At 46.1% G+C, this 18,529-nt stretch overlaps 1 protein-coding gene across 1 annotated transcript in view; it reads right to left on the reverse strand.

Moving 5' to 3' along the window:
- LOC134400591 (ephrin type-B receptor 5) overlaps window positions 1-18,529 on the reverse strand; it is a 174,813-nt gene that overhangs the window by 93,233 nt on the left and 63,051 nt on the right. Inside the window, exons 3-4 of the mRNA XM_063129015.1 lie at window positions 11,359-11,423; window positions 8,335-9,031 (exon numbers count right to left, since the gene is read on the reverse strand). Of these exons, the coding sequence (XP_062985085.1) occupies window positions 8,335-9,031; window positions 11,359-11,423 (762 nt within the window). The remainder of the gene's footprint in view (window positions 1-8,334; window positions 9,032-11,358; window positions 11,424-18,529) is intronic.

An 18,529-nucleotide genomic window follows, 5' to 3' on the forward strand; every position in this document is an offset into this window, starting at 1 on the left:
TCTTTCAGTCTCTCTTCATAGGGCTTTGTTTCCAGACCCCTGATCATCCTGGTTGCCCTCCTCTGAACATGCTCCAGCTTGTCTGCGTCCTTCTTGAATTGTGGAGCCCAGGGAAAGCCTTTCTGTTTGTTTTGGAATGATGAGCAGGACTCTGCCCGAAAATACAATGAATAATTACTTTGAACATGTGTTTTCTTTCTGATCTGGAGTTAAATCATGCTTAGGACACAATTCCAGGCTACTGCCAAGTGTCTGATAACGCAGGTGCTAACTAGTTAAACTGCAACCACAAAGAGTCAGCCAGTCAAGGAAAAGTTTGGGTTAGAGAGACATATTACAAAATATGTGGTTGGAAACTGAGATTTTTGCCCATTTCAGCAAAGCTTTAACTGCAAAGGTTCTTCTCATTTTCTCGATTTTTTTTTTAAAAAATATGAGGATTCAGAAGACAATACAGCCCAAGGTTTCACATCTTTGTCCTTGGAAAACCTACTAACAGACTGATTATTTTTTTTAATAAAGGAAAAAAGGAAAGCAAACTGTTAGCCTTTTCAGGAGCAGCTATGAAGAAGACAAGAGTCTATTCTTTTATTTCTACCAACGGAGGGAAACGGCGATTTTCTTTCAAGCTACGACTGCCATATATCAAATGAGCAGAAAATGTGGCTTGAAAACAAGACACATCTAACATTGAGCTAAGCAAGGTCAAATGATGTCCTGAGCGGAATTGCAGGGCTATGGACATGATCTGTTCTGAAATGGAAAAGCAAAGAGGTGGAAAGGAATAAAAGGAATTTGAAAAGAAGTTGCAAATTGGCTTCCTGACATCTCAGTCCTAAACACCTGTGCCCTGCGTCACTCATGGGATGGGGTTGCTAGGTCCACTTCCTATTCACCCACTTAGATACAGAAATGAAAACAAAGGTGTGCAGAGTGCAGCATCCCTTCAGCTCCTGCCCTGCTTCCCAGATGTTCCTCATTCCCACCCAATCTTACCATTTTGACCAGGCAGGCAGGACAACTAGAGAGGCCCAAGGGAACGCTGCACGCTTGCTGGTGGGCAGATAGCCTCCTCCCTTGCAATCCCTACCCCTGCCAATGGGCACAAAAGCCCCCTTGTTCAGCATATTATAGATCTATTTTATTTAATGTATGGCCATGCCGCTGCTCTTCACAAAAGCAACCACAGAAGTTTCTAGGAGTTGTTCAAGTTATTGTATGTGTACTCTGATCCATTTTTTGCAACGCCATAAATAAAAGACACGTTTAAGGAAGGCAGATTAGACATGTTAAAATAAATAAAAACAAAACATAATTTAAGAAATCAAGGCCAGATCATAGAATCATAGAATAGCAGAGTTGGAAGGGGCCTACAAGGCCATCAAGTCCAACCCCCTGCTCAATGCAGGAATCCACCCTAAAGCATCCCTGACAGATGGTTGTCCAGCTGCCTCTTGAAGGCCTCTAGTGTGGGAGAGCCCACAACCTCCCTAGGTCACTGATTCCATTGTCGTACTGCTCTAACAATCAGGAAGTTTTTCCTGATGTCCCGCTGGAATCTGGGTTCCTTTAACTTGAGCCCGTTATTCCGTGTCCTGCACTCTGGGAGGATCGAGAAGAGATCCTGGCCCTCCTCTGTGGGACAACCTTTTAAGTATTTGAAGAGTGCTATCATGTCTCCCCTCAATCTTCTCTTCTCCAGGCTAAACATGCCCAGTTCTTTCAGTCTCTCTTCATAGGGCTTTGTTTCCAGACCCCTGATCATCCTGGTTGCCCTCCTCTGAACATGCTCCAGCTTCTCTGCGTCCTTCTTGAATTGTGGAGCCCAGAACTGGACGCAATACTCTAGATGAGGCCTAACCAGGGCCGAATAGAGAGGAACCAGTACCTCACGCGATTTGGAAGCTATACTTCCAAAATAGTTCTATACTTCTATTAATGCAGCCCAATGTTCAATTCCAATGGGGAGATTAACAGTTTATGAAACAGACATGTTTTGGATTCTCCCCGAAAGACAAGTAAGACCAATGCACCTTAGCTGGCAAGGGAGCACCACAGAATGGGAGCCACCACCTGGAATGTGCAAACGTTGTCCCATTATTTCCACAAATTCCTGCATGCAAGCATAATGTGTTTGGGTCACTCATCTGCACTGGCAATTTTTGTCACACAGCTCCAAATCACTGTTACACGGGTCTTATATAAGTTAGTCATGCATCCAGAAGCACAGACATCACACTTCAGTAAGACGATGAAGATCTTAATTATTGTGCATTGTATACAGATTATTATCCACAGTTATGAAGCAAACTGTGCAGTAAATAGCCATTTATTTGTTTTTCATCTGATGGTAGCATTCACAGCCCACTGCCTGTCTGGAACACTTACCTACAGCAATAGTATGTTATTTCCATCATGGAAAATCACTGCTATTCACGGCCTCCACTATAAACACCCTACTCTATTGCTCCATGGGACTTGGTACTTGGACTTGAGCATTCCCTAATGATCCATATAAACTGAGCTGGAACCAAGCACTGTATACAGTGCTGCAACCTGAACATTGTTTTATAATAACCAACACACCTGAGGCCACAAGAGTTAATAGATAGGTGTAAAAATCTACAGCCAATTACGGGGTCCCCAGCACACCATACGTCTTGAAGGTGGGGGCGTATCACATTTCTGCAAAAAAAAGATGGGGGCAGGCTGTCTTCGCTTCCATCCACTGAGTAGTCAAATATTGGCCAAGTACCTAAAGCAGAGCTTTCCAAACTGTGTGTTGTGACACGTTAGTGGGTCAGCTGCAGTGTGGAGGTGTGTCACGTGAATGTAACGAAAAACCTCTGAGTCTATGTGAAATAAGCAATACCGACTCGCATGCATTTTTACGCAGCAAAGGTGCCGATTAGTATAGTGCACTAGTATAGTCCCCTTCCATCGTATCCGTGTATGCACACAGAATCAGCTGTTTCAACCTGATTATGCATACATGCGCAGTATGCATAATCAGGTCAAAACAGGTGATTCCGCGTCACTTCCAGTGACGCAGCCGCACCTGAAGTGACGCATTCAAGAAATTCCATGGGTCCAGTTTTTTGATAGAACACCGTCTCAACCGCCGCTCGATTGCAGCTCGACAAAATTGGTTCAATGTGAAAAGTCTTGGAAATGTATGTTATTATCTTGCAAATCATATATTTTTAAAAATATAAATGAAAGGTTTTCATGAGATATGTTGTGTCCCCATACATTTCATTATTACAATTTATGTACATGTCCGTATCTCTTATAAGGGGTTAGCTTAACTTCCGGTTTGCTAGTAAAACTGAATTACTGTGTCGCGAAATGATGCGTGTCTAAAAAGTGTGTCACCAACATGAAAAGTTTGGAAAGCTCTGACCTAAAGCATTAATTTAGTCAATCTGTGTGTAGAGAGAGAGAGAGAAAGACTTCTACTCATCATAAACTCTCAACTGCTATAAAAGAATGACATTAAAGTCTACGCTATTGTAATTATGGATGGGCTGAAATGTTTCCAGCAATGATGAACTCATCTCCTCTTTTGGAGGATTTTTCAGCATTGCATAAAAAAAAGTTATAGGACAGCCTTTAAATATTGTAAGATACAACAGCCAATAAATTTTCTTTCTCTTGCTCATCTTTCTCTGCCAAGTGACTTTATTTGTCAATATCCAGATCTGATTGTACTGTGTTGAAATTCTCCCTTGTGTGATGCACGACTAGTGTGACTACTAGGAAGGGCTGTTCTCATTCTCAATTTTCGGATCTAAAAATAGCAATCGGAAGGGCAGCAGAATTCCCCCACCCCTCAAAAAACAACAACAACCAGGAAGATGTGCAAAAATGCATCTTCCTAAAATCCTGTATGGTGCCAATATTTTACCTGGTAGCTGCTGTTTTTTCCTTCCTGGATTACTCACATAAGTGATCTCAATTAATCAGAGATCACATGACACCACTTTGGGAAAATAAAAAATAGAGAATAAAGGGGAGAGGTCTAATATTAATATGGCCACATACTTAATTGTACCGATTTTTGATCGCTACTCTATATGCTACATTGGTATTTACTTGTATTCCTATACATGAGCTCAGGGGAAATGTTTGTGTGTGTTTTTCCTGGAATGCTCAGAGTGAGTTTTTATTTCTTTGTTAGCACTTGTTTAACTCAGACACCTGGCACAGAGAGCCCGCTTCTTTAGAGATAGAATATTCTCAACCCCTCCATAAAAACTGAAAAACTCTCAAGTACTTCACACCTCAAGTCAAACAGGAAGCCTTCCAGCTAAAAGGCAAGACAGAGATGAGATATGGCATTCTTGACATGATTAAAGTTCAAAAGAAAGTTGGCAACCAACATCCATATTTTCTCCAAGTTTCCCTTCGCTGAATAAAGAGCAAACACAAAGGCATAGATTTTAAATGCGCTGTGAAGGAATGTGATTTTAAAATAGCAAATCTGCCTCTCTCAGTCCCCCCTTACATATATATTAAAACTAACATTTGTACAGTCACTAAGCAACCCCCAGTGCTTTCGTATAGTCTTAACCCCAGCACCCTGGCTGAATGTTCATATATATAAATCACAAGCAGGCTATAAAATATTGTCCCTGCTGCCTCATCAGGTCAACGCCTTACTTTTTGTTCCATAAAGTTGTTCTGTGCTTATATGCAAGTGAGCTAGAGCAGGGGTCCCCAACCCCTGGGCCACGGACCAGTACCGGTCCATGACCTGTTAGGAACTGGGCCATGCACGTGAGCTGCTTTCAGCCACTCGCACCCCAGCGTACCTGGGTGCGGGGCGCCATCTCGCCTGCCCAGTCGAAGCGAAGCCAGGATGCTGGGGTGGGGTGGGGTGGCTTCGAAATTGGAAGAGCGACTTCCGGGCACGCCATTCTGAAGCCGCCAGCCCGCCCAAGTGTCCTGGCTTCGCTTCGGCTGGGCGCCCACCCAGCCGAAGCGAAGCCAGGACGCTGGAGTGGGGGCGGGGCAGGGGGGCTTCCCAAACCCATCCCCTCAACGCCCCCCCCCAAATCCGTGGAAAAATTGTCTTCCACAAAACCGGTCCCTGGTGCCAAAAAGGTTGGGGACCACTGAGCTAGAGGACTGTATGTGGTCCTTTCTTCTGGAGCATGGGGCTTCCCTCCTGGTTTTAACTGAGAAATAACACAGTCATCAACTGCGGTTCATCCTAACTGGGGTCCCCAATAAAGGAAGATTTGAAGCCAATGTTCAAACCCTTGTTAAGGAGGAACCCCAATTTCACAGATGCCAGGACCTGAAACAAGACCCCCCCCACCCCTATTATTGTGACACTTGAGTTCACACAACTCACTAACTCATGCTGATTTATTTTCTAGAACAATCTATGATGGGTTAGCATGTTCTCTGTGGGATGCCCCCTTACCCCCATGGTGGGTTATTTCCTTCAAATAAGCCACCCTGAGAACCCATAGTCTGCAGTAAGGGTTGTCAGTCGCACAGCATGGGTTACGGAGATCGCCTACAGAGCTGCTTGGCAAAAGTGCCCCAAAAACACTGCTGCCGTGCTGCTCATCTCATGCAATCTCTATTCCCACCACAAAGGAAGCTGGGATAGAGAGGTGTGTAGAATAAACTACTCTGTGTAGCTTGTTTGCCTGAGTGCCTGACGGCAGCACAGTAGGTTGTTCACGTCGAGCCTGCCCTCTGCCCTGCCTTCCCGCGCTTACCCGAGCCCACCCAGGGCTTCGGTCCGTCCCCAGGAACGCCCATTAGCTCAACCCAAAGTGAGGCCACCACCAACAGACAGAGGAAAGAATGTGGTGACCTTGGAGCAATCTTAAAAAATCACGGTAAATTGATGCTGCGAAAAAGCACAATGACTGGGTTCACAACTCATCATATAAACAACCAGAACGGGCTAAACGGGGCATATAGACAAGCCCCTGTTCTGCCAGTCAATCCTGAAGTGAGAGCATGACAAGGGCAGCGAATGCTACATTTCTGGAATTAAAATGGGTTTCTAAGAAATATGGAACACCTGGAACGAAGAAGACAGCCTGAGGTGTCTTTTCAGATTTTGTGGAGATGTGGCTGAAGATCAAAGCTGTCTTGGTGGGAGAGCAGGTGGCTGGTCCCACTGCAATGAAACCAGGCCCTTGTAACTGGCGTCTCCTACACTCTGGACCCAGAGACAGCAAACGTGTGGTTTAACAGCTGCTGCTCTCTATTGGATCCACACTGAGGAAACAGCTGAGCAAAGCCCCCTTGGCTGTGAATTTGGCAGGCACTGCAGCAGCCTCTCCCAGCCACCTCTGATGCTATTAAGGAGAAAAAGGGATACCGTTGTGATAAAATCAGGTAATGGGGATCAGAAGGCCCCTTTTAACAAGGGGGTTCAAATCAGAAAGGTTTCTGGTAGTTAGGGCTCTGCAGATGCTGGGGTAGCTAACTAGTCCAGCGTCATTTGTGATCGCCACCAACCCTCCTCTTTCCTCAGAGGATTTGGGAGAGAGGCAGGTTGTCCTCCTCCTCCTCCCATTTGCATTAGAGTATGGAGATGTTTCTTCTGTTTTTCAGAAAATACTGCTGCTATTTCTTACTTTCTTGAAGGAAAGGAAAGGAACCTCTCATGCAAGCACTGAGTCATTACTGACTTTGGAGGGACACCAGCTTTCGCTGACGTTTTCTTGGAAGGCCTTATAGCGGGGTGGTTTGCCGTTGCCTTCCCCGGCCGTGATTACCTTTCCCTCAGCTAACTGGGTACTCATTTTACCAACCTCGGGAGGATGGAAGGCTGAGTTGACCCGAGCCGGCTGCCTGAAACCAGCTTCCGCTGTCATCGAACTCAGGCCGTGGGGAGAGTTTCGGCTACACTTCAGGGGGGGGTGTGTTCTAGGCTGCTGAGACTGCTAGCCATCAGAAGGCCAAGGACACTTCTACAAAGCTGATGACTGGATTTGTGGACACCCAAGAAGCACACCAGGAATATTAAATACTCAACTATCATTGGGTTCGAACATACAGGCTTTCGGAGCGTTGCATGGTATGCAAGCATGTGGGCAGGTGTGGGGTGGCAGCTCTAAGATGTGTTTCTGCGACAGTCCTATTGCCACACTATTGTGCAGCCACAACTAAAGGCCAGTAAAAGAACCACTGCTTTTGTAAGTCCAGGTGCAACGTTGGGGAAAGAAATGCAATCATTATCAGCAACATAAATTCAATCAGATTCCTTTTACCCAAACCTGCAACAGAGAATTCACTTTTATGTATTTATTTCATCTTCCATATTATTTTCTACCATTTTTTGTGTAATATATTCTTCCCTCTTTACAATTAGCTTTTCTCTCTATGTGACCACCTTTGTTCCATCATCACACAACAGGCACAGCACTGTTGAGGCAAAACTCCATCAAGCCACACGCCTTTGTGGGTTTTTCTGCATTAGTTAAAGACCAGTGAACTAAATCATATAGCAGGCTTGTAAAGTGCTGCTTGCCTGATCATCTGTGATAAGAAAGAATCACCTTGACCTGAGCAGGCAAGAAAGCTTTTGTAAAATGGAAGAAAGAATTGTTTCTTTTCCTTTCATGCTTTAGATTGCCACAAAAGATGCATTTTGGGAAGCAGGCTACTAAATGTTTATGGTGGAATAGTAATTTTTGTGGCCTTGTTGGTAAGGCGGTCATATATTCCCAGCCTATGAGAGCAGCCACAGTTCTGCATTGTGAACAACTTAACTGATCCAAATGCACCCGGATTCAGCAAAGGCTCACAAGGAGTCACAATCAGGGAAGTGCATCATGCAGAGACACAGCGCATGGCCTTTTCTGTGTGGGTATTTGCACGCAAAGATGCCTTCATATTCAGGGCCGGGCAAAGCTGGTAATAGGCCCAGGCCAGATGGGAAATGTAAGCCCCATTTCAAACTTCATTAAATATTTTTTAATCAGTTCAAAATACATATGAACTAGAACGATTTATTAAAAAGGTAATGGCAAGCACTTTTATTCAAGATGTATATAAGACATTGCTTCTTCCCATTCAGAAATGCTTTACGTGCTTTTCTTTGGGCAAATTCATCATCAACAGCAGAAAAATCAAGCAACTTTGCCCAGGCGGAACTCAGAGTAGGCCCCGTCATAATCGTAGGCTCATGCCAACTAGCCCCACTGACCCCACCCCCTCTGCCAAGCCCTGTTAATATTTCTTTCTCAGGCCACACCAGTCCCTGCATCCCATTCAGAAACTGCTGACACATACGGTAACTCCCCCAAGGAGGCTGGGTCTGGAAAGCGCCACGGACGCTCTGAAGCATCCCTTTCTCACCTTTGCAGAGTCGCTCATCATCCCCAGGCTCAAAGCCGGCCCGGCAGGCACACCTCCCGATGGCGACCATCCACTCGCCTTCCCCGTTGCAGTGCAACCTCACTCCAGAGGAGCCTGTCGCGCTGGCTTCCTCCGCGTCAGCCACACAGGTACCTGGTGCCTCCACCAGCGAAGTCCTTTCACCTCCAGCAAATGTCTCCGGGAAAGAGGCAAAACCCTTCACCACCGCGGGGCACTTGTAAAAGAAAACCTGTACAGCCACCAGGGACATGCAGGCCCCAGAGTCCTGGAAGGCCAAGTAGAAACCTCTTTTGGCAAGCGGTCCAAAGCTGCGCACCTTCACGTTCATCTTCACCTCCTGCCCGGTGCTGTCCACCTGCGAGAAGCTCTCGTCGGCCGCAATTGTATCCACCTTGGTCCATGGTCCCTCGCGCCACTCGGGAGAATCGGGAGTGGCCACATCTGCCTCCGATTCGTGATAGTAAAGGGTGAAGGTCTCTTTGCAGGAAGAGGCTACGGTCCTCATACTGGCACAGTCGCGGACAGAAAAGCGGAGGCGGATGTGAATCCGGCGGGCTCCGCGCTTCTCTATGAAGTGCGTACGCAACCAGTTATTCTGTCCCGGCTTATCAACATTGCACACCTCATAGGTTCGGATCAGGTGCTTCCGGTCATCCAAGACACTCACCTCGTCCCACTGCAGAGGAGTTCAGCGTGGGGCAGATGTGTGTGTGTGGGGGGGGGAGAGAGAGAGAGAGAAAGGAAATAAAGAAGTGGCAAATATGTTTTCAGCTCTCATGTGATGGCTAACAGCCTCTCCTAGCCCTGAGAACAGTCATGTAGGACTCAAATCATCAGAGTAGGAGTAACACAGAGTACACAAAGTTCTAGACCTACTGGGTGTAGAGGGATGGAGGGGCGAGGATCTCGCGATATGGTGATTGCGAGATCTCCCTCTAAACGTGGCGCACGACGTCCAGGAAGGAAGATGACATCGTGCCCACCATCTTGGGTTTTTTTAATCGAGAAAGAGTGCAGGAGCGCTCCTATGAAAATGTAAGTTTTTTTAAAAAAGACCAAAACGCCCCCCTGCTCCCGCTCCCCCCACCCCACCCCCAATAGGCATGATGCTCATGAGGAGCTCTGCACCTGGGTCCTCGCGGTTACTTGAGAAGAGCCAAGACAAACCGCGACGCCCGGCCACATGTCCCACGGTTTCGGGACGAGCCCGGGACCACAGGAAAAAACGGCATTGAACTGTAGGGATCCCCCTGGGATCTCCTGTGCATCCGGTCCGAGGAGAAGCGGAGCACATCCCTACTCTTCACATGAACTGCAGTCATGTGGAAGCCAGGCTCCGGCTGTTAAGAATTCTAAACACTTCCTTAGATTTGTAGAGCCCCTGGCTGCCTTTCTCTTCTGTGCCCTATTTTAATCTGTGCTTATTTTAAGTCTTCTTTAGCACTTAGTTATCTCTGCTCCTCCCCTTAGAGTCCTAGGGTCAATTAGACACAAAAAGGGTGATAAGGGTAAGCAGTGTGTTGTGAGTTGTGTGTAGGGCATTACACAGGAGTTCTGTTGTGTGATCACCTCAGCTGGAAAGAGAAACAGCCAGGCTTGAAAAATGATGGCGTGTGGGCAGCGGTGGTCCAACATTCGCCCCATTTGGACCGCAACCACCAAAGCAGAAGAGCAGCCAACAGGAGCAGACTATGAGCTCAGAGAGCCAGGTTGAGAAAGTGGGGATCCACTCCCCTTTGCGCCTGCTATAGCCACAGAGCCAAAGGAAGGCTCTCTAGTCAAGTGCAGGAACTGCAGGCAGTATCTGGGAGACATGGACCAACACCCCAGCGAGGAAGACCTGGCCTTAAATAGACGTGATGTAGCCCAGAAGTCCCCAAACAACTTGAGTCAGTGGGCACATTTGAAAACGTGAAGGTGTCGTAGGCACTCTCACAAAATGGCAGTCATAGAAGGGGGCTGTCTATTCATAAAATGGCTGCCATGGTGGATATGACCAGTCACAGAATGCTCATTTCCCAAACTGGTGAGAATAAAGGGAAAGTAAAGTGCCCAAGAACGGAAGTGCAAGACAGAGGTGGGGGGCCTGAGTTCCGAAACAAGAGACTGAAAGAACTGGGCATGTTTAGCCTGGAGAAGAGAAGATGGAGGGGAGACATGATAGCACTCTCCAAATACTTGAAAGGTTGTCACACAGAGGAGGGCCAGGATCTCTTCTCAATCCTCCCAGATTGCAGGACACGGAATACAGGCTCAAGTTAAAGGAAGCCAGATTCCAGCTGGACATCAGGAAAAACTTCCTGACTGTTAGAGCAGTGCGACAATGGAATCAGTTGCCTGTTGAGGTTGTGGGCTCTCCCACACTAGAGGCCTTCAAGAGGCAGCTGGACAACCATCTGTCAGGGATGCTTTATGATGGATTCCTGCATTGAGCAGGGGGTTGGACTCGATGGCCTTGTAGGCCCCTTCCAACTCTGCTATTCTATGATTCTATGAAGACCACTCTTTTGAACCCAAGTAAAGATCCTTCACTTTGAAGCACTTCAGCCCTCCTCCCTAGTTCTTTTTCTGGTGTAATTTTTTAAAAAATGTTAAGAAATAAAATGGCAGGCACCAAGAGAAGTGCCCATAGACACACTGGTATTTACATGCACCACGTTGGAGACCCAGACGTAGCCCTTAAAGGGCCAGCAAAAGCCAAAGACCCGACCAACAACTATTTCTTGCCATGGGCCTATGATGAAATGGGTCCTAGGATAGGTGCAAGGAAAGCAGAGCCCAAAGTACCACTCACCGAGGCCCACAGAAATAAGGAACGTACAGAAACAGAAAGGTAGCTAGCGGCTCTACAATCTCCTCCAGCTTTCCCTGCCTGTCCCCAAGGAAGCATCAGAATTCTCCAACGTCAGAGGCTACTTTCCATGCGCAGGGTGTAACATGTAGCCATGCTCCAAATGTGTGGGCCTTTTCACAACTGGTAGAGAAAGACGGGGAGCACCTTACCCCGTTGGGAGGATGGGAAGTCCAGCCAATCTCAGATGTCTCTCCCGTTGTATCCAACAGAATTTCTGTTCAAAAAAGAAAGAAAAAGTCAAAAGTGATGACCTTGGGATGGTTCTCAATACAATAGTTATTCCAACGTAATGTTCTTCTCCCCTACCCCCGTGTCATCTCTTGGGGGCCGATATGACATGACTACTAGCCTCAAACCCTACTTGCTATCAAATTTGAAACCTTGGCGGGGGGAATTGTGATTGTTTTCGTTGACTTGGCAAGTGATTTATTGCAAGACTTAAGGCATGAGTCTCAGTTATGTGGTTTCTTCCAGTGCATGCAGATACCTCATAGCTTGGGAATGTCATGTGTAACATGTTTAGCATCTGTTTAACTCAGGCTTTCACACAAGAATTTGTTTGCCAGAAGCTGATAGTACAGATTTGCTCTAAAAGACAAGCACGTTCTTCGCAAGCTAACAGATTTGCACTGTCAAACTATATGTCAGAAAGAGCTAGCAGCAATATCATTTTTCTTTACTCAAAAGTAAACCCAGAGGAAGCAGTTCTAGCATGAAGGCTGGGCATTAACCTTTTGCCCCCTGCTGGGATCCTGATCCGAATCAGGAGGCCCGCACTTGCAATTTATATTGCCAAAAAGTGGCTTCTGAGCCACTGAAACTAACAGAACACTTTTTGGCAATGTATATTGCAGGCACGGCAGGCCTGATCCAGATCAAGACCGCAGTGGATGGCAAATGGTTAAAGTGTCTTACCTCACCCCACCTCATGTCTAATCTGGACCCTTGCACTTACTTTTGCGTAAGGAATTTTAAGACAGGTGAATGAGTTGACAACTACCCCTTCAACTGATTTTACTCAAGAACAGAGAAGGATAAAAGTCTGTCAAACTAGAATATAGCTGAAAAGAGCTGGTGTGGTATAGTGCATAAGAGCTGAATAGCAGTACAGTGTAGTGAAAGTTGGTTTGGCCAATGACAAAGAGTTGGGAGCTGGGAAATACCTAGTTCAACTCTTGACTTAGCCATTGACGGGCTAAGCAGCCTGGGTAAGTCAACCCTGATCCTCATCTAAAATATGGGGAAAATAATATTGAACTTACTGAGCTCTTGTAAGGATTGTACATGAAATATGAAACTACCAGTGTGGTGTAGTGGCTAGGGTGTTGGACTGGGAGTCAGGAGATCAAGGTTCTAGTCCCCACTTGGCCATGGAAACCCACTGGGTGACGTTAGGCCAGTCACAGACTCTCAGCCCAACCTACCTCACAGGGTTGTTGTGAGGATAAAAATGGAGAGGAGGAAGATTATGTATACCACCTTGAGTTCCTTGGAGGAAAAAAGGCGGGATATAAATGAAATAAATAAATAAATAGGCACTACATATGATGATGATTAACTAAGGATGTCCATCGCTGGGAAATCTGGTTCTTTATTGGTTCAAAAGAGTTCCGCAGGGTGTACGACCCGTTTTGCACCTGAGCCGAGCTGCTCTGAGAATGGTTTTGCACATTTGGATGGGGGAGGTTCTGCAATTTGAGCGAATTTATACAAATTACAGCTGAATTTGCACAAGCCACATGAATTTGGCTGTAATTTTAATAATTTCGGCCATAATTTGCACAATTTGTTCCGAAATTTGTGCAATTTACAGAAACTCCTCCTCCATAAAAAGCAAAAATTTCCCAGAAAATCCGCAAACTGGTCCAACACTCCGCAAATTGAGTTGCAGCAGGAACCAAAATGAAGTCCCGGGGGGGGGGGCGCAGAATGGAGTCTAGGAAAACTCATGAACGCCCCCACCCAAATGGATTTCTCCAACACCCCTATGATTAATAGACATGCTTGCTGCATGCACTCCTTCCCTTTTTCGACCAACATCCAAGTCATCTCATGTGCGGAACAGCCTGGAAAGGGAATCAATACAGAACTGCATCAGGTGCAGGCTCTCCCCCATCATGCTGCATCTTTTCCTGCTTATCCAACCCAACTGAACGAAAAAACATGCTCAACTGGGGACAGCAGAAGCTCTTCCACGGGCCCGGCTTGGATAGTGCTTTGAGACATAACAGAACCTTGGGCATCCCTGTGGGCACCAGTTCATCCCCAAGGCATCTTCTCTGTGCCTTAATAGCATGATCTAGCCTAACGGGTTCGCTGCGGCATTTTGGGGCACAGATAAAAATTAACTCTTGAGTGTACCATCCCTGTGGGCAACAGTTCATCCCCAAGGCATCTTCTCTGTGCCTAAATAGCATGATCTAGCCTAAAGGGTTCGCTGCGGCATTTTGGGGCACAGATAAAAATTAACTCTTGAGTGTACCATCCCTGTGGGCAACAGTTCATCCCCAAGGCAACTTCTCTGTGCCTAAATAGCATGATCTAGCCTAAAGGGTTCGCTGCGGCATTTTGGGGCACAGATAAAAATTAACTCTTGAGTGTACCATCCAATCAACAAAGTTTGCTCCATCAAAATAACGAAGCATTCTTTCGGCCAACCAAGCACAACCATTTTATTTTTAAAAGTGGAGGGAGGTTTTGAGAGAGGAAAAGTGAGAAAGAGAGAAAGAAAAATTCGCTTTAGTGGCTGTGATGTTCAGCTGCCTATTATGCGTTAAATGTAAATGCATGCAAAGTTAATGGTTGATATTATGCATAAAGTTCCAGGAAGTAAGTAGGTCTCGATATACTTGCAATTTCTATGCACAGGCTGGGTTCGTAAAGGGGGGGGGGGTTTGAATGCCTGAGTGCTGATTGGATGGTGAGAGTGGGAGGAGCTAGAGAAAAGAAGCGCTTTATAAAGAAAGTCTGAGCTGACAGCCAGACAGTTAAGTAAGGGGTAGGATAGGAGACAGAAGTGTGGGATTCTGTGGGAGAAGGGTATGAGACAGAGAGCGTGTGGGTCAGGATTCTGTGAAGTGAAGGGGAACCTGGGGAAATTTCCTATTCATCAAACCAGTTAAAGCTGCAGGTGCCCTGCCCTCTTTTAAATCTGGTCACTCTAGTATAGCTCCTGCACTTTAACTGTTGTGATGAAGAGGGAATTTCACCAGGTTCTCCATATATACAAATGACACCTGCTGAAATTCCCTTTTCTATGCAACTGTTAAAGACACAAGAGCCCTGTCCTCCTTTTCATATGGTCACCCTATTTTAACCAACTGGTGTGGTCTGTGGAGGAGTGATTGAAGAGAGGACAATTAATGGTGGCAGAGGAATGAGAAACTAAGAGCAAAGTTGTTGCTGGGCTGTGGAGCTGTGGGGCCTAAAGAATAAAGGCGAGGCAGGAGCAGCAGCAGGAGGCCCAAACCCTCACACACGTCATTCGCACAGGGGGGGATTGAAGGGGTCCTGGGTGCTAGTGGTGTGGATAGTTCTGTCAGGTAGCTTGTGGGCGTCTCAGGTGAAGTTGAGACGCCACAGGTGGGCAGGACGCCACAGTGGCCTCCACTCTGTCTTGGCCTCTGCTCTGTGCTGAGGCAAGTAGAATGCGTCCCAGATGGATTTTCTCCAGTGAGCCTTTCTAGGTATTTTTCTTTGTCTAAGAGCATGAATATTTTATGGGCAAGCAAATACCCATGGCCTGCAGCTGACAGGGTTTTCTCCATGAACAGGGCATAATTTAAATATCTAAGGCAGATGATGACAGAGAAAAGGATAACCCTATGCAATTTCTACACAGGCTACACATCCCTGCTAGTTACAGAAGTCCAGTAAAATGTGCCACTATTTAGATGGTGGGTGGCACCTCAAGCCTGCATTTGCTTAGAGTGAGCGCTTAAAACCAAGGGACAGTCTATTTTCTGCTTGGCTTAATGGCAGCCTTTGCCATTAGCTTCACTACCGTGACCATTCAGGCTCCACACCAGGTATAGCCAGGCTCTCCCACCAGACTCACCAAGTGCCATCTGCAGCTTCCACCCGGTGCCACTAAGCTCCACACCTGGCGTGCATGCACTGCCCTTCATCTCCAAGGCTCCTCTGCCTGAACCTCAGGGTCTGGGGCTTCAAAAACCTGGCAATTCTACTTTATAAATCTCCCACCAAGCTGTAGGAAGCTTACCAGCCATTTTCGGTAGCTGTCAAGAAATGTCCTGGTTCTACAGTCTACAAGGGGAAGTAAAAATGAGGCAGACCAAGGCAGAGCGGGACAGGGGAGGTTGTCAAACAAATGGGATCTTACTCATAAGAACAGAGAAGAGCCATGCTGGATCAGACCAGGGGTCCATCTAGTCCAGCACTCTGTTCATACAGTGGCTAAGCAGCTGTTGACCAGGGATCCACAAGCAGATCAAGGTGCAACAGTACCCGCCCATCCAAGTTCCCCAGCAACTGGTATAGTGAACTACATCAAACTTGGTGGGTCAAGCTGTGCAGACTCCCAGGGCCATTGTTTTCCCTATTTGTGGAGGTGATGCCACTCACTGCCATGATTATAGATGGATTTTTCCTCTCAGTCATTTTTCCAAGTGCTGTAATTCCCACTTGTCCAGACGAGTGAATGGCAGCCATTCAGTTATATAAGAGAGAAATGCATACAGTACACCATTGTAGTGCAGTGCACACATGTCTCCACCCCCAGTAGCCCCATGGTCTGTACGGAATAATGGACTGTGCCCCTCTAAGCTGCCTTCCAGATTACAGTCCTTTAACTCTACCCTACAGAACTCATTGGAAGCCATTGAGCCAGACCCTTTTCTGTATAGCCCAACCCCTTCAACTGCATATCCTTGCCGTGGTAGTGTATCTTGGTGTGATGCTACCATGTGTCTGGAATGCCAGGAATTAGGTTTTATGATATATAAAACAGTAGCTTGATCTACTGTTCTTATTACTATGATTATTCTCTTATTTCTGCTTTGTGAACCCCTTCCCCCCCCCCCTTTATATGTTTTAATGTGATTTTAGATTGTAAGCCTCTAGGCAGGGTATCGCTGTTTTATTTGTATATTTTGTACAGCACCAAGTACATTGTTGGTGCTATATAAATAAATAAATAGTAAGTGAAGCCTTGCAGAAAAACATGGTGGCACATACTCAAACCTTTGCAGGAGTGCTCCTGTTCAGGGCTCAACCTGGCCTGGAACAGGAGGCTTTTACTCCTATTAAGGCCTCTTGAGAAAGGACGGAGGTTCAGGAGAAAACTAAACCTTCTTCTGTTATATAGTATGGGGTGGTGTGTTCTGGAGAGTAGGAAAGGGAAAGACTCCCCCCTTTCCTTCCCTCTGAAACATTCTTGTACAGCACATGTATATAACTTCAGAGCACACGTTTTCCGCAAAACCAAACTCTCCCTCCAGAATGGTTACTATAAACCAGGAGTGGCCAGCTCTCAGCTTGCAGGATATACTTTGTTTTCTACTAGAACCCTAAGATCCACCAGTCAGTGCCAGGTGCAAAAGACATACACTGACCCTGTTCAGATGACAAGTCACAGTGGTAAAGCATTTTCAGCTAAACGTTATGCCTTAGTGTGTCGTGTGAACCATTCCTAACCATGGTGGCTACATATCCATGGTTTAAACATGCTAACCATTTGCTGCAAAAGGGTTAGCGGCCTAACCATGGCTTAGGCCGTAGCTAGACCTAAGGTTTATCCCAGGATTGTCCTGGGGTCAAACCTGTTCATCTAAGTGCCACACAGGGTATCCAGCACTCAGGCAGGGACGAACCCGGGATGATCCTGGGATAAACTTTAGGTCTAGCGACGGCCTTAGTCTGTTGTCTGTACAGGCCCATTGTGAATTAAAGAATTCAGAGCCCAGGAATTAGTTTTGAGTGCCAGAACTGAATGGAGCTCACAGTCCTTCCACCCAAAGGTTCATTCTTGGGTTAACCCACCCCCACACCACCATCACCGCGCACGCACGCACACACACATGCACACACACACACTTCCTTCATTTCATCACCTAATTTAAGGTATTGCTGAACTATTGGGAGTAACCAATCCTTGCTGATCTTCTGCAAATCGCTCAGGGCTTTTCTATATGAGGCATTTATCATGTCTTCACCATTCCCTACTCATGGTTGTTTATGGATTCTTTAGACATCATGACCCTCCAGCTTTGTTACTGTGACTTCTTGGAGAGCAACGAAAATGCAGTATTTAATTGTAAAAGAAGAAGAAGAAAGAAATGTATTGCACGATTCTGCTACACCATAGCGCCACTTAGAAGTTATGTAACAGAAAAGCAGGAAAGAAAAAGCTGTTTGTCTAGTCCTCAGATTCTGCGACAAAACCGAAAGTAGATACAGCTGATTAACAGGCTTGTACAGAAAAGCTCTCAGAGATCTACCAGGAGATCCTAGGCCCTTTCTACGCCTAAAGGTTATCCCAGGAAAATGGAGGGATCATCCCTGCCTGCTCCCGAGATCCCCTGTGAGCCATTTGGATGCACAGGGATGATCCTTGGATATAGGCATGGTGTAGACATGTCCCTTATCTATCTTCTGCTCACCGCTGCTATAAGCTGTCATTCATCTGTATGGGCCAATCTCCACCCTCCTTTTTGCTCTCCAAGGCAAAAATGAGACCTGTCCATAGAATACAATAGGGGAAACACCCCAAAAGGTAGTAGCAAAGACAGAATTTCCTGTCTTCAGCGCTCAGTGTGAACCTGGAAATTCCATCTCCACATAATGGGATGAGTTACTGCAGTATTTCTTATCGCTTTAGGCTCAGCTGCCACGGGCCTTCTGTAAGTCCTAAGCTCACAGATAGCTGTTGGAAAGTTTTGAGTTTGTTTGTTATTTTATTTTTTATTTCATTTTAAGACACACAGTCCACATAGCTAGGGATTCCTTCAGAAAGATATAAAAAAACTATTTTTAGGAAGCCCTGCTTTGCTTCCTAAATGGATAGGCGCTCAATCACGTGTTTGCAATTAGAAGAAATTATTCTGATATTGATTCTCCTCTCCCTCACATCTATAATAGTGACATTAACCTCAGCAGCCTGTACAACTGTTATTATTGAGCAGTGCCACATTGATCTAGTAACCTGCTTTAAATTAAAACATGGACATTTCAAAAAAAAACATTTACTCAAATATGGGAGGGATTTGGGTAAATGGCTTCAATTCAGCCAGTACAAACCATTTAATATAGACAAGGGCCACAGCTAGACCTAAGGTTTATCTTGGGATCATCCAGGGTTCG

The sequence above is a fragment of the Elgaria multicarinata genome, chromosome 6, assembly GCF_023053635.1.
Source record: "Elgaria multicarinata webbii isolate HBS135686 ecotype San Diego chromosome 6, rElgMul1.1.pri, whole genome shotgun sequence".
Taxonomy (NCBI): Eukaryota; Metazoa; Chordata; class Lepidosauria; order Squamata; family Anguidae; genus Elgaria; species Elgaria multicarinata.